The sequence below is a fragment of the Pempheris klunzingeri genome, chromosome 23 (genome assembly GCF_042242105.1).
Source record: "Pempheris klunzingeri isolate RE-2024b chromosome 23, fPemKlu1.hap1, whole genome shotgun sequence".
NCBI classification, from domain to species: Eukaryota; Metazoa; Chordata; class Actinopteri; order Acropomatiformes; family Pempheridae; genus Pempheris; species Pempheris klunzingeri.
In genome coordinates, this window is record NC_092034.1 from 85,001 (window position 1) to 99,140 (window position 14,140).

The following is a 14,140-nucleotide window of genomic DNA, read 5'->3' on the forward strand; positions in this document are numbered from 1 at the left end:
ATGCCCAGTCGGGGTCAGCAGTTCACCTCCCCGGCCCTGCTTTCCCTTCCTGAGCCACTGAATGCTTTGCCAGAACTTCCTTGAAGCCACCTGAAAGTCCTTCTCCAGAGCCTCCCCGAACTCCTCCCACACCTGGGTTTCGCCTCAGTGATACTGATCTGCTGCTTCAGGAGACCCCGAGCCAGCCGGGCCCGAAAGGCCTCCGTCTTCAGCTTGACGGCCTCCCTCACCGCCGGTGTCCACCAGCGGGTTCTTGGGTCGTCGCCCCGACCAGCAGCGACGACCTTCTGCCACAGCTGTCAGCAGCCGCCTCTGCAAAGGAGGCTGTGAACATGGCCCACATGGCCCACATGGTCCACATGGTCCACATGGTCCACATGGTCCACATGGTCCACATGGTCCACATGTCCCCAACCTGTATGAGAAGCTCTGTCCTTACCTGTCTGTCCTTACCGGTCTGTTCTTACCTGACTGTCCTTACCGGTCTGTTCTTACCTGTCTGTCCTTACTTGACTGTCCTTACCGGTCTGTTCTTACCTGACTGTCCTTACCTGTCTGTTCTTGCCTGACTGTCCTTACCTGTCTTACCTGACTGTCCTTACCTGATTGTCCTTACCTGACTGTCCTTACCTGATTGTCCTTACCTGACTGTCTTTGCCTGACTGTCCTTACCTGTCTTACCTGACTGTTCTTACCTGACTGTCCTTACCTGATTGTCCTCACCTGACTGTCCTTACCTGACTGTCCTTACCTGATTGTCCTTACCTGACTGTCTTTGCCTGACTGTCTTTGCCTGACTGTCCTTACCTGTCTGTTCTTGCCTGACTGTCTTTGCCTGACTGTCCTTACCTGTCTGTTCTTGCCTGACTGTCTTTGCCTGACTGTCCTTACCTGTCTGTTCTTGCCTGTCTGTCCTTACCTGTCTGTCCTTGCCTGACTGTCCTTACCTGACTGTTCTTACCTGACTGTTCTTGCCTGTCTGTCCTTACCTGTCTGTCCTTGCCTGACTGTCCTTACCTGACTGTCATTACCTGTCTTACCTGACTGTCCTTACCTGACTGTTCTTACCTGACTGTTCTTGCCTGTCTGTCCTTGCCTGACTGTCCTTGCCTGACTGTCCTTGCCTGACTGTCCTTACCTGACTGTCATTACCTGTCTTACCTGACTGTTCTTACCTGACTGTTCTTGCCTGTCTGTCTTTACCTGTCTGTCCTTACCTGTCTGTCCTTACTGGTCTGTCCTTACCTGACTGTTCTTACCTGACTGTCATTACCTGTCTTACCTGACTGTCCTTACCTGACTGTCGTTGCCTGTCTGTCCTTACCTGACTGTCCTTGCCTGACTGTCCTTACCTGACTGTCATTACCTGTCTTACCTGGCTGTTCTTACCTGACTGTTCTTGCCTGTCTGTCTTTACCTGTCTGTCCTTACCTGTCTGTCCTTACTGGTCTGTCCTTACCTGACTGTTCTTACCTGACTGTCATTACCTGTCTTACCTGACTGTTCTTGCCTGTCTGTCCTTACCTGACTGTTCTTGCCTGTCTGTCCTTACCTGACTGTTCTTGCCTGTCTGTCCTTACCTGACTGTCATTACCTGTCTGTCCTTACCTGACTGTCATTACCTGTCTTACCAGACTGTCCTTACCTGACTGTCCTTGCCTGACTGTCCTTACCTGTCTGTCTTTACCTGACTGTTCTTACCTGTCTGTCCTTGCCTGACTGTCCTTACCTGTCTGTCCTTGCCTGACTGTCCTTACCTGACTGTCCTTGCCTGACTGTCCTTACCTGGCTGCCCTTACCTGTCTGTTCTTACCTGACTGTTCTTGCCTGTCTGTCTCTACCTGTCTGTCCTTACCTGACTGTCCTTACCTGTCTGTCTTTACTGGTCTGTCCTTGCCTGACTGTCATTACCTGTCTTACCTGACTGTCCTTACCTGTCTGTCCTTGCCTGACTGTCCTTGCCTGACTGTTCTTACCTGTCTGTCCTTACCTGTTTGTTCTTACCTGTCTGTCCTGTACATTAACACTGAGCGCCACTCGACTGAACGAACAGGTGTATAAATAGATCAAATAAAGGTGGAGCTACCTGGCGTCCCCTGGCAGATTGAACATGGTTCGGTCCAGACTGAGGGCTGCTGCCGTCTGAGTGGGGGTCAGTGTGGGATGGTATGGCCCGGCAGGGGGGGAGCTGGGCTGAGAGTGAGACAGTCTGAGGACAGACTGACAGACAGAGAGACAGGTTGTATGAATTCATATTAAAGTTTCACGACTCAGTTCCTCCAATAAAATCGTGTGTTTGTGTCTTTGTACCCGTCCTGCAGCGTCAACGTCCAATCGTAGAGGAGGAAGGATGTTTCGTGGGCGGGTAGAAGGAGGTGGAGGGGTGGAGTCAACCCGCTGTGCTCCCATTGGCTCCAGTAACTGGATGTTGATTGGCGCTAGGTGCGTTGGAGAGGGCGGCCCGCTGCGCAGTACAAGGCCCGCCCCCTCCCTGCCTCTGATTGGCTGAGCCAGCAGGTGAGCGGTGTCCTGGGAGTGGACTCGGGCTCTGTCTATGTCCCGGCCAATCATCTCCAGGGACTCCAGGGAGTGGGCGTGTCTCATGGTGTCCATCACCCGCCTGAACCCCGCCTCTTCCTGTCGCTCCATAAAGTCTGTGCATGTCCATCGCCCACGGCGATACGGTTGACTCCGCCCACCGCCGCCAGCCCTGCCCACTGCCAACCTCACCACCCGGAACCGGGAGGAGGACCCTGCAGCCTGCCCTGAGGCATGCTGGGAAAGGTATTTCCTCTTCAGCGAGGGCGTGGTTGGCTGGGAGGAGCTCCCCTGAGGGCTGCAGGAGGAGGAGGCTGCCGATTGGAGGACAGCGAGGACCCCGCTGGGAGCTGATTGGCCGGCTGGAGTTTGATTGAAGTCTAAGGTCACACTGGTGATCTGGAAGCCGCTCTTCTTTTTACCACCACTCATCCTCACACACACACACACACATTACAGACTCACTGAAACTCCCAGAAATAGAACAAACTCGTTAATGTGACGCTTCAGTGACTTGAAACTAAGTAAATGTGCTTGATGGTGAAAACTAAACTAAATGTAAACTTCTAGTTGTCAGCTGCAGCAGTGGAGGAGGAAGAACCCTCATGTTTTAATTTGATCTTTAAGTGGAAACATGTGGATCAGTTTGCTGTTAAGTGTCAGACTGACAAACCTCCTGAAGCCGACAGGCAGAGTTAGGAATCACATTCACGTTCCAGTAATGTAGATTAACACTCACAGCAGAGAGTGAGACCACAGTCTGTCTGTCTGCAGAGCTGAAGTTACCTTTAAAGTTAAAGTCTGTCTCACCACACATCCTGTCTCTCTCTCTGTCTCTCTCTCCTCCTGTTACGGTCAGTGTCTCTTGGCCGGTAGCTTTCATCTCCAACACATTTTCGTCTTCTGTGTTTCCTGTTTCCTGCGTCTCTCTCTGGTCTGTTGCTGTTTCCTCAGTCTGCTGCCTGTTGCACAACCCGGATTAACGACTGTGTGTGTGTGTGTGTGTGTGTGTTTGTTCAGTTCAGGTTCTGCAGGATCTGTGTTGAAACCACAGTCAGTCTGTACGTTTACTGCTCCTACTGAATATTTCTCACCTCACTTATGAGGGAACGTGAACTTAAAGTGAGGGAACGTAACCCGAACCCTAAACAAGGGAACGTAAAAAATCTTTGTGGTTTGGTTCCTCTCAACATTTCTGATCTGTTCACTGGTTCTAACTCGATCAGACCTTCAGGTCATCAGGCAGAGTGTCTCCAGCTGGACCAGAACCAGGCCTTCAGTTCCTGCAGTCCTGTTCTCTGGACTGAGCTGCCTGATGACCGGACGTCCATCCAACCACATGTAAACACGTTCAGTCAGCCCTGTTCCCACAGGCTGTGTGTGTGAATCAATGATGAAATAATCATCAATAATCAGTCAGTCGGCGCCCTCTGCTGGCCCAACCAGAGTGAAGCATCTTCACTTTCTACAGGATCTTTGGAAACACATTGACTTGAGTGTGTGTGTGTGTGTGTGTGTGTGTGTGTGTGTGTGTGTGTGTGTGTGTGTGTGAGACAGGATTCGGTCCCGACAACCATATCAGCTGGTTACCAAGGGGTTAAACAACTAGTTAGTCAGTGTGTAGTGGAGGTCTATAGTGTGTGTGTGCTAGTTAGTCAGTGTGTTAGTGTGTAGTGGAGGTCTATAGTGTGTGTGTGTGTGCTAGTTAGTCAGTGTGTTAGTGTATAGTGGAGGTCTATAGTGTGTGTGTGTTAGTTAGTCAGTGTGTCAGTGTGTAGTGGAGGTCTATAGTGTGTGTGTGCTAGTTAGTCAGTGTGTCAGTGTATAGTGGAGGTCTATAGTGTGTGTGTGTTAGTTAGTCAGTGTGTTAGTGTGTAGTGGAGGTCTATAGTGTGTGTGTGTGTGTTAGTTAGTCAGTGTGTCAGTGTGTAGTGGAGGTCTATAGTGTGTGTGTGCTAGTTAGTCAGTGTGTCAGTGTATAGTGGAGGTCTATAGTGTGTGTGTGTTAGTTAGTCAGTGTGTTAGTGTGTAGTGGAGGTCTATAGTGTGTGTGTGTGTGCTAGTTAGTCAGTGTGTTAGTGTATAGTGGAGGTCTATAGTGTGTGTGTGTTAGTTAGTCAGTGTGTTAGTGTGTAGTGGAGGTCTATAGTGTGTGTGTGTGTGCTAGTTAGTCAGTGTGTTAGTGTGTAGTGGAGGTCTATAGTGTGTGAGTGTGTGTGTGTGTGTGTGTGTTAGTCAGAGTGTAGTGGAGGTCTATAGTGTGTGTGTGTGTGTGTGTGTGTGTGTGTGTGTGTGTGTGTGTGTGTGTTAGTCAGTGTGTCAGTGTGTAGTGGAGGTCTATAGTGTGTGTGTGTGTGTGTGTGTGTGTGTGTGTGTGTTAGTTAGTCAGTGTGTCAGTGTGTAGTGGAGGTCTATAGTGTGTAGTGTGTGTGTGTTAGTGTGTAGTGGAGGTCTATAGTGTGTGTGTGTGTGCTAGTTAGTCAGTGTGTCAGTGTGTAGTGGAGGTCTATAGTGTGTGTGTGTGTGTGCTAGTTAGTCGGTGTGTTAGTGTGTAGTGGAGGTCTATAGTGTGTGTGTGTGTGCTAGTTAGTCAGTGTGTCAGTGTGTAGTGGAGGTCTATAGTGTGTGTGTGTTAGTTAGTCAGTGTGTTAGTGTGTAGTGGAGGTCTATAGTGTGTGTGTGTGTGCTAGTTAGTCAGTGTGTTAGTGTATAGTGGAGGTCTATAGTGTGTGTGTGTTAGTTAGTCAGTGTGTTAGTGTGTAGTGGAGGTCTATAGTGTGTGTGTGTGTGCTAGTTAGTCAGTGTGTTAGTGTGTAGTGGAGGTCTATAGTGTGTGAGTGTGTGTGTGTGTGTGTGTGTTAGTCAGAGTGTAGTGGAGGTCTATAGTGTGTGTGTGTGTGTGTGTGTGTGTGTGTGTGTGTGTGTTAGTCAGTGTGTCAGTGTGTAGTGGAGGTCTATAGTGTGTGTGTGTGTGTGTGTGTGTGTGTGTGTGTGTGTGTTAGTTAGTCAGTGTGTCAGTGTGTAGTGGAGGTCTATAGTGTGTAGTGTGTGTGTGTTAGTGTGTAGTGGAGGTCTATAGTGTGTGTGTGTGTGCGAGTTAGTCGGTGTGTCAGTGTGTAGTGGAGGTCTATAGTGTGTGTGTGTGTGTGCTAGTTAGTCGGTGTGTTAGTGTGTAGTGGAGGTCTATAGTGTGTGTGTGTGCTAGTTAGTCAGTGTGTCAGTGTGTAGTGGAGGTCTATAGTGTGTGTGTGTTAGTTAGTCAGTGTGTCAGTGTGTAGTGGAGGTCTATAGTGTGTGTGTGTTAGTTAGTCAGTGTGTTAGTGTGTAGTGGAGGTCTATAGTGTGTGTGTGCTAGTTAGTCAGTGTGTCAGTGTGTAGTGGAGGTCTATAGTGTGTGTGTGCTAGTTAGTCAGTGTGTCAGTGTGTAGTGGAGGTCTATAGTGTGTGTGTGCTAGTTAGTCAGTGTGTCAGTGTGTAGTGGAGGTCTATAGTGTGTGTGTGCTAGTTAGTCAGTGTGTTAGTGTGTAGTGGAGGTCTATAGTGTGTGTGTGTGTGTGTGTGTGTGTGTGTTAGTTAGTCAGTGTGTTAGTGTGTAGTGGAGGTCTATAGTGTGTGTGTGTGTGTGTGTGTGTGTTAGTTAGTCAGTGTGTAGTGGAAGTCTATAGTGTGTGTGTGTGTGTGTGTGTGTGTGTGTGCTAGTTAGTCAGTGTGTCAGTGTGTAGTGGAGGTCTATAGTGTGTGTGTGCTAGTTAGTCAGTGTGTCAGTGTGTAGTGGAGGTCTATAGTGTGTGTGTGCTAGTTAGTCAGTGTGTCAGTGTGTAGTGGAGGTCTATAGTGTGTTAGTGTGTAGTGGAGGTCTATAGTGTGTGTGTGTGTGTGCTAGTTAGTCAGTGTGTCAGTGTGTAGTGGAGGTCTATAGTGTGTGTGTGTGCTAGTTAGTCAGTGTGTCAGTGTGTAGTGGAGGTCTATAGTGTGTGTGTGCTAGTTAGTCAGTGTGTCAGTGTGTAGTGGAGGTCTATAGTGTGTGTGTGCTAGTTAGTCAGTGTGTTAGTGTGTAGTGGAGGTCTATAGTGTGTGTGTGTGTGCTAGTTAGTCGGTGTGTTAGTGTGTAGTGGAGGTCTATAGTGTGTGTGTGTGCTAGTTAGTCAGTGTGTCAGTGTGTAGTGGAGGTCTATAGTGTGTGTGTGTGTTAGTTAGTCAGTGTGTCGTGGAGGTCTATAGTGTGTGTGTGTTAGTTAGTCAGTGTGTCAGTGTGTAGTGGAGGTCTATAGTGTGTGTGTGCTAGTTAGTCAGTGTGTTAGTGTATAGTGGAGGTCTATAGTGTGTGTGTGTTAGTTAGTCAGTGTGTTAGTGTGTAGTGGAGGTCTATAGTGTGTGTGTGTGTGTGCTAGTTAGTCAGTGTGTTAGTGTGTAGTGGAGGTCTATAGTGTGTGAGTGTGTGTGTGTGTGTGTGTGTGTGTGTGTGTGTGTGTGTGTGTTAGTCAGAGTGTAGTGGAGGTCTATAGTGTGTGTGTGTGTGTGTGTGTATGTTAGTCAGTGTGTCAGTGTGTAGTGGAGGTCTATAGTGTGTGTGTGTGTGTGTGTGTGTGTGTGTTAGTTAGTCAGTGTGTCAGTGTGTAGTGGAGGTCTATAGTGTGTGTGTGTGTGTGTGTGTGTGTTAGTCAGTGTGTTAGTGTGTAGTGGAGGTCTATAGTGTGTGTGTGTGTTAGTTAGTCAGTGTGTAGTGGAGGTCTATAGTGTGTGTGTGTGTGTGTGTGCTAGTTAGTCAGTGTGTCAGTGTGTAGTGGAGGTCTATAGTGTGTGTGTGCTAGTTAGTCAGTGTGTCAGTGTGTAGTGGAGGTCTATAGTGTGTGTGTGTTAGTTAGTCAGTGTGTTAGTGTGTAGTGGAGGTCTATAGTGTGTGTGTGCTAGTTAGTCAGTGTGTCAGTGTGTAGTGGAGGTCTATAGTGTGTGTGTGCTAGTTAGTCAGTGTGTCAGTGTGTAGTGGAGGTCTATAGTGTGTTAGTGTGTAGTGGAGGTCTATAGTGTGTGTGTGTGTGCTAGTTAGTCAGTGTGTCAGTGTGTAGTGGAGGTCTATAGTGTGTGTGTGCTAGTTAGTCAGTGTGTCAGTGTGTAGTGGAGGTCTATAGTGTGTTAGTGTGTAGTGGAGGTCTATAGTGTGTGTGTGTGTGTGCTAGTTAGTCAGTGTGTCAGTGTGTAGTGGAGGTCTATAGTGTGTGTGTGCTAGTTAGTCAGTGTGTCAGTGTGTAGTGGAGGTCTATAGTGTGTGTGTGCTAGTTAGTCAGTGTGTTAGTGTGTAGTGGAGGTCTATAGTGTGTGTGTGTGTGCTAGTTAGTCGGTGTGTCAGTGTGTAGTGGAGGTCTATAGTGTGTGTGTGTGCTAGTTAGTCAGTGTGTCAGTGTGTAGTGGAGGTCTATAGTGTGTGTGTGCTAGTTAGTCAGTGTGTCAGTGTGTAGTGGAGGTCTATAGTGTGTGTGTGCTAGTTAGTCAGTGTGTCAGTGTGTAGTGGAGGTCTATAGTGTGTGTGTGTGCTAGTTAGTCAGTGTGTCAGTGTGTAGTGGAGGTCTATAGTGTGTGTGTGTGTGTTAGTTAGTCAGTGTGTCGTGGAGGTCTATAGTGTGTGTGTGTTAGTTAGTCAGTGTGTCAGTGTGTCGTGGAGGTCTATAGTGTGTGTGTGCTAGTTAGTCAGTGTGTTAGTGTATAGTGGAGGTCTATAGTGTGTGTGTGTTAGTTAGTCAGTGTGTTAGTGTGTAGTGGAGGTCTATAGTGTGTGTGTGTGTGTGCTAGTTAGTCAGTGTGTTAGTGTGTAGTGGAGGTCTATAGTGTGTGAGTGTGTGTGTGTGTGTGTGTGTGTGTGTGTTAGTCAGAGTGTAGTGGAGGTCTATAGTGTGTGTGTGTGTGTGTGTGTGTGTGTGTGTATGTTAGTCAGTGTGTCAGTGTGTAGTGGAGGTCTATAGTGTGTGTGTGTGTGTGTGTGTGTGTGTGTGTGTGTGTGTGTGTTAGTTAGTCAGTGTGTCAGTGTGTAGTGGAGGTCTATAGTGTGTGTGTGTGTGTGTGTGTGTGTGTGTGTTAGTCAGTGTGTTAGTGTGTAGTGGAGGTCTATAGTGTGTGTGTGTGTGTGTGTGTGCTAGTTAGTCAGTGTGTCAGTGTGTAGTGGAGGTCTATAGTGTGTGTGTGCTAGTTAGTCAGTGTGTCAGTGTGTAGTGGAGGTCTATAGTGTGTGTGTGTTAGTTAGTCAGTGTGTTAGTGTGTAGTGGAGGTCTATAGTGTGTGTGTGCTAGTTAGTCAGTGTGTCAGTGTGTAGTGGAGGTGTATAGTGTGTGTGTGCTAGTTAGTCAGTGTGTCAGTGTGTAGTGGAGGTCTATAGTGTGTTAGTGTGTAGTGGAGGTCTATAGTGTGTGTGTGTGTGTGCTAGTTAGTCAGTGTGTCAGTGTGTAGTGGAGGTCTATAGTGTGTGTGTGCTAGTTAGTCAGTGTGTCAGTGTGTAGTGGAGGTCTATAGTGTGTGTGTGCTAGTTAGTCAGTGTGTTAGTGTGTAGTGGAGGTCTATAGTGTGTGTGTGTGCTAGTTAGTCGGTGTGTCAGTGTGTAGTGGAGGTCTATAGTGTGTGTGTGTGCTAGTTAGTCAGTGTGTCAGTGTGTAGTGGAGGTCTATAGTGTGTTAGTGTGTAGTGGAGGTCTATAGTGTGTGTGTGTGTGCTAGTTAGTCAGTGTGTCAGTGTGTAGTGGAGGTCTATAGTGTGTGTGTGCTAGTTAGTCAGTGTGTCAGTGTGTAGTGGAGGTCTATAGTGTGTGTGTGTGTGTGTGTGCTAGTTAGTCAGTGTGTCAGTGTGTAGTGGAGGTCTATAGTGTGTGTGTGCTAGTTAGTCAGTGTGTCAGTGTGTAGTGGAGGTCTATAGTGTGTGTGTGTTAGTTAGTCAGTGTGTTAGTGTGTAGTGGAGGTCTATAGTGTGTGTGTGCTAGTTAGTCAGTGTGTCAGTGTGTAGTGGAGGTCTATAGTGTGTGTGTGCTAGTTAGTCAGTGTGTCAGTGTGTAGTGGAGGTCTATAGTGTGTTAGTGTGTAGTGGAGGTCTATAGTGTGTGTGTGTGTGCTAGTTAGTCAGTGTGTCAGTGTGTAGTGGAGGTCTATAGTGTGTGTGTGCTAGTTAGTCAGTGTGTCAGTGTGTAGTGGAGGTCTATAGTGTGTTAGTGTGTAGTGGAGGTCTATAGTGTGTGTGTGTGTGTGCTAGTTAGTCAGTGTGTCAGTGTGTAGTGGAGGTCTATAGTGTGTGTGTGCTAGTTAGTCAGTGTGTCAGTGTGTAGTGGAGGTCTATAGTGTGTGTGTGCTAGTTAGTCAGTGTGTTAGTGTGTAGTGGAGGTCTATAGTGTGTGTGTGTGTGCTAGTTAGTCGGTGTGTCAGTGTGTAGTGGAGGTCTATAGTGTGTGTGTGTGCTAGTTAGTCAGTGTGTCAGTGTGTAGTGGAGGTCTATAGTGTGTGTGTGCTAGTTAGTCAGTGTGTCAGTGTGTAGTGGAGGTCTATAGTGTGTGTGTGCTAGTTAGTCAGTGTGTCAGTGTGTAGTGGAGGTCTATAGTGTGTGTGTGTGCTAGTTAGTCAGTGTGTCAGTGTGTAGTGGAGGTCTATAGTGTGTGTGTGTGTGTTAGTTAGTCAGTGTGTCGTGGAGGTCTATAGTGTGTGTGTGTTAGTTAGTCAGTGTGTCAGTGTGTCGTGGAGGTCTATAGTGTGTGTGTGCTAGTTAGTCAGTGTGTTAGTGTATAGTGGAGGTCTATAGTGTGTGTGTGTTAGTTAGTCAGTGTGTTAGTGTGTAGTGGAGGTCTATAGTGTGTGTGTGTGTGTGCTAGTTAGTCAGTGTGTTAGTGTGTAGTGGAGGTCTATAGTGTGTGAGTGTGTGTGTGTGTGTGTGTGTGTGTGTGTTAGTCAGAGTGTAGTGGAGGTCTATAGTGTGTGTGTGTGTGTGTGTGTGTGTGTGTGTATGTTAGTCAGTGTGTCAGTGTGTAGTGGAGGTCTATAGTGTGTGTGTGTGTGTGTGTGTGTGTGTGTGTGTGTGTGTGTGTTAGTTAGTCAGTGTGTCAGTGTGTAGTGGAGGTCTATAGTGTGTGTGTGTGTGTGTGTGTGTGTGTGTGTTAGTCAGTGTGTTAGTGTGTAGTGGAGGTCTATAGTGTGTGTGTGTGTGTGTGTGTGCTAGTTAGTCAGTGTGTCAGTGTGTAGTGGAGGTCTATAGTGTGTGTGTGCTAGTTAGTCAGTGTGTCAGTGTGTAGTGGAGGTCTATAGTGTGTGTGTGTTAGTTAGTCAGTGTGTTAGTGTGTAGTGGAGGTCTATAGTGTGTGTGTGCTAGTTAGTCAGTGTGTCAGTGTGTAGTGGAGGTGTATAGTGTGTGTGTGCTAGTTAGTCAGTGTGTCAGTGTGTAGTGGAGGTCTATAGTGTGTTAGTGTGTAGTGGAGGTCTATAGTGTGTGTGTGTGTGTGCTAGTTAGTCAGTGTGTCAGTGTGTAGTGGAGGTCTATAGTGTGTGTGTGCTAGTTAGTCAGTGTGTCAGTGTGTAGTGGAGGTCTATAGTGTGTGTGTGCTAGTTAGTCAGTGTGTTAGTGTGTAGTGGAGGTCTATAGTGTGTGTGTGTGCTAGTTAGTCGGTGTGTCAGTGTGTAGTGGAGGTCTATAGTGTGTGTGTGTGCTAGTTAGTCAGTGTGTCAGTGTGTAGTGGAGGTCTATAGTGTGTTAGTGTGTAGTGGAGGTCTATAGTGTGTGTGTGTGTGCTAGTTAGTCAGTGTGTCAGTGTGTAGTGGAGGTCTATAGTGTGTGTGTGCTAGTTAGTCAGTGTGTCAGTGTGTAGTGGAGGTCTATAGTGTGTGTGTGCTAGTTAGTCAGTGTGTTAGTGTGTAGTGGAGGTCTATAGTGTGTGTGCTAGTTAGTCAGTGTGTAGTGGAGGTCTATAGTGTGTGTGTGTTAGTTAGTCAGTGTGTCAGTGTGTAGTGGAGGTCTATAGTGTGTGTGTGTTAGTTAGTCAGTGTGTTAGTGTGTAGTGGAGGTCTATAGTGTGTGTGTGTGCTAGTTAGTCAGTGTGTTAGTGTGTAGTGGAGGTCTATAGTGTGTGTGTGTGCTAGTTAGTCAGTGTGTCAGTGTGTAGTGGAGGTCTATAGTGTGTGTGTTAGTTAGTCAGTGTGTCAGTGTGTAGTGGAGGTCTATAGTGTGTGTGTGTTAGTTAGTCAGTGTGTTAGTGTGTAGTGGAGGTCTATAGTGTGTGTGTGTGTGCTAGTTAGTCAGTGTGTCAGTGTGTAGTGGAGGTCTATAGTGTGTGTGTGTTAGTTAGTCAGTGTGTCAGTGTGTAGTGGAGGTGTATAGTGTGTGTGTGTTAGTTAGTCAGTGTGTTAGTGTGTAGTGGAGGTCTATAGTGTGTGTGTGTGTGTGTGTGCTAGTTAGTCAGTGTGTCAGTGTGTAGTGGAGGTCTATAGTGTGTGTGTGCTAGTTAGTCAGTGTGTTAGTGTGTAGTGGAGGTCTATAGTGTGTGTGTGTGCTAGTTAGTCAGTGTGTCAGTGTGTAGTGGAGGTCTATAGTGTGTGTGTGTTAGTTAGTCAGTGTGTCAGTGTGTAGTGGAGGTCTATAGTGTGTGTGTGTGTTAGTTAGTCAGTGTGTTAGTGTGTAGTGGAGGTCTATAGTGTGTGTGTGCTAGTTAGTCAGTGTGTTAGTGTGTAGTGGAGGTCTATAGTGTGTGTGTGTTAGTTAGTCAGTGTGTTAGTGTGTAGTGGAGGTCTATAGTGTGTGTGTGTGCTAGTTAGTCAGTGTGTTAGTGTGTAGTGGAGGTCTATAGTGTGTGTGTGTTAGTTAGTCAGTGTGTCAGTGTGTAGTGGAGGTCTATAGTGTGTGTGTGTTAGTTAGTCAGTGTGTTAGTGTGTAGTGGAGGTCTATAGTGTGTGTGTGTGTGTGTGCTAGTTAGTCAGTGTGTCAGTGTGTAGTGGAGGTCTATAGTGTGTGTGTGTGTGTGTGTGTGCTAGTTAGTCAGTGTGTCAGTGTGTAGTGGAGGTCTATAGTGTGTGTGTGTTAGTTAGTCAGTGTGTCAGTGTGTAGTGGAGGTCTATAGTGTGTGTGTGTTAGTTAGTCAGTGTGTCAGTGTGTAGTGGAGGTCTATAGTGTGTGTGTGCTAGTTAGTCAGTGTGTTAGTGTGTAGTGGAGGTCTATAGTGTGTGTGTGTGTGTGCTAGTTAGTCAGTGTGTTAGTGTGTAGTGGAGGTCTATAGTGTGTGTGTGTGCTAGTTAGTCAGTGTGTCAGTGTGTAGTGGAGGTCTATAGTGTGTGTGTGTGTTAGTTAGTCAGTGTGTCAGTGTGTAGTGGAGGTCTATAGTGTGTGTGTGTTAGTTAGTCAGTGTGTTAGTGTGTAGTGGAGGTCTATAGTGTGTGTGTGCTAGTTAGTCAGTGTGTTAGTGTGTAGTGGAGGTCTATAGTGTGTGTGTGTGCTAGTTAGTCAGTGTGTCAGTGTGTAGTGGAGGTCTATAGTGTGTGTGTGTTAGTTAGTCAGTGTGTCAGTGTGTAGTGGAGGTCTATAGTGTGTGTGTGTTAGTTAGTCAGTGTGTCAGTGTGTAGTGGAGGTCTATAGTGTGTGTGTGTTAGTTAGTCAGTGTGTTAGTGTGTAGTGGAGGTCTATAGTGTGTGTGTGCTAGTTAGTCAGTGTGTCAGTGTGTAGTGGAGGTCTATAGTGTGTGTGTGTGCTAGTTAGTCAGTGTGTCAGTGTGTAGTGGAGGTCTATAGTGTGTGTGTGTGCTAGTTAGTCAGTGTGTCAGTGTGTAGTGGAGGTCTATAGTGTGTCACTGTTGTTCTGGATCAACATGTTCTCTGTCTTTCTTTAGTCTCCTCTGATGAACAACATGTCTGATTCCTGGATTTCCTCCATGTTTCTCCAGTCTGAAGTCTTTTCTCACTCATTCTGCTTCACTGACTTCTGGAACCTTCTAGCTGAGGTTGGACACATTTTAGGGACATGAAGAAGAAGACGGTCCTCCAAGAAACGACGTCACCAGAAGAAGAAGCAGCGTTCAGAGCTCAGACGGCCACAGTGAAGCACTTGGTGATGAAATGTGATGTTAGATGAAAGAGCTGTTGTGCTTCCTGCTTCAGAACAAACTGGGGGGTTAAGGACCCTCATTCCCACCCAGGACTTCACCTCTGGACTCACCTGTAAAACGGTCACCGATCTCCCTTCGGGCCTTTGGACCAACTACAGCTGAAGCTTCAGCTCCATGCCGGCAGCACCAGCAGCCACTTCCTGTTTGCAGCCATGCGCCTCAGTCACAAATAAACTTTTACCAACTTCATCGGCACGTCACACTAAATCACGCCCTCTGACGTCACACTTGTAAACAAACACGTGCACGCGCTCAGCACTTGGCGCGCGCTACCGCCGCTCGAGGGGCCGGCGGCCACCGCTCCCCTCGGTGACGTCACCACCGGGTCCGGTGACACAATCGGTTCATTGTACACGGCTGTGCATAGCGCATGCGCAGTACAGCCTGAGCGCAGCCTCGGGCGGACGGAGCGCGCGCAGAGAAAAGTTTCAGTAAAACTCCGACTTCTTCTACGGATTTATTCTAACCCTTCTTTTACGGATTTCTTCTAACTCT

At 47.4% G+C, this 14,140-nt stretch overlaps 1 protein-coding gene across 2 annotated transcripts in view; it reads right to left on the reverse strand.

Moving 5' to 3' along the window:
- The window catches only part of LOC139222899 (TSC22 domain family protein 4-like), a 6,920-nt gene extending 3,271 nt beyond the window's left edge, over positions 1 to 3,649 (reverse strand). Inside the window, exons 1-3 of one of the 2 annotated variants that reach the window (XM_070854802.1) lie at positions 3,325 to 3,649; positions 2,311 to 2,971; positions 2,087 to 2,220 (exon numbers count right to left, since the gene is read on the reverse strand). In XM_070854802.1, coding sequence (XP_070710903.1) covers positions 2,087 to 2,220; positions 2,311 to 2,970 — 794 coding nt within the window. In that variant the 5' untranslated portion in view covers position 2,971; positions 3,325 to 3,649. Of the gene's footprint in view, positions 1 to 2,086; positions 2,221 to 2,310; positions 3,003 to 3,324 lie in introns of both variants that reach the window. The other variant, XM_070854803.1, reaches the window with a different exon arrangement.
- Positions 3,650 to 14,140: the final 10,491 nt, after the last annotated feature.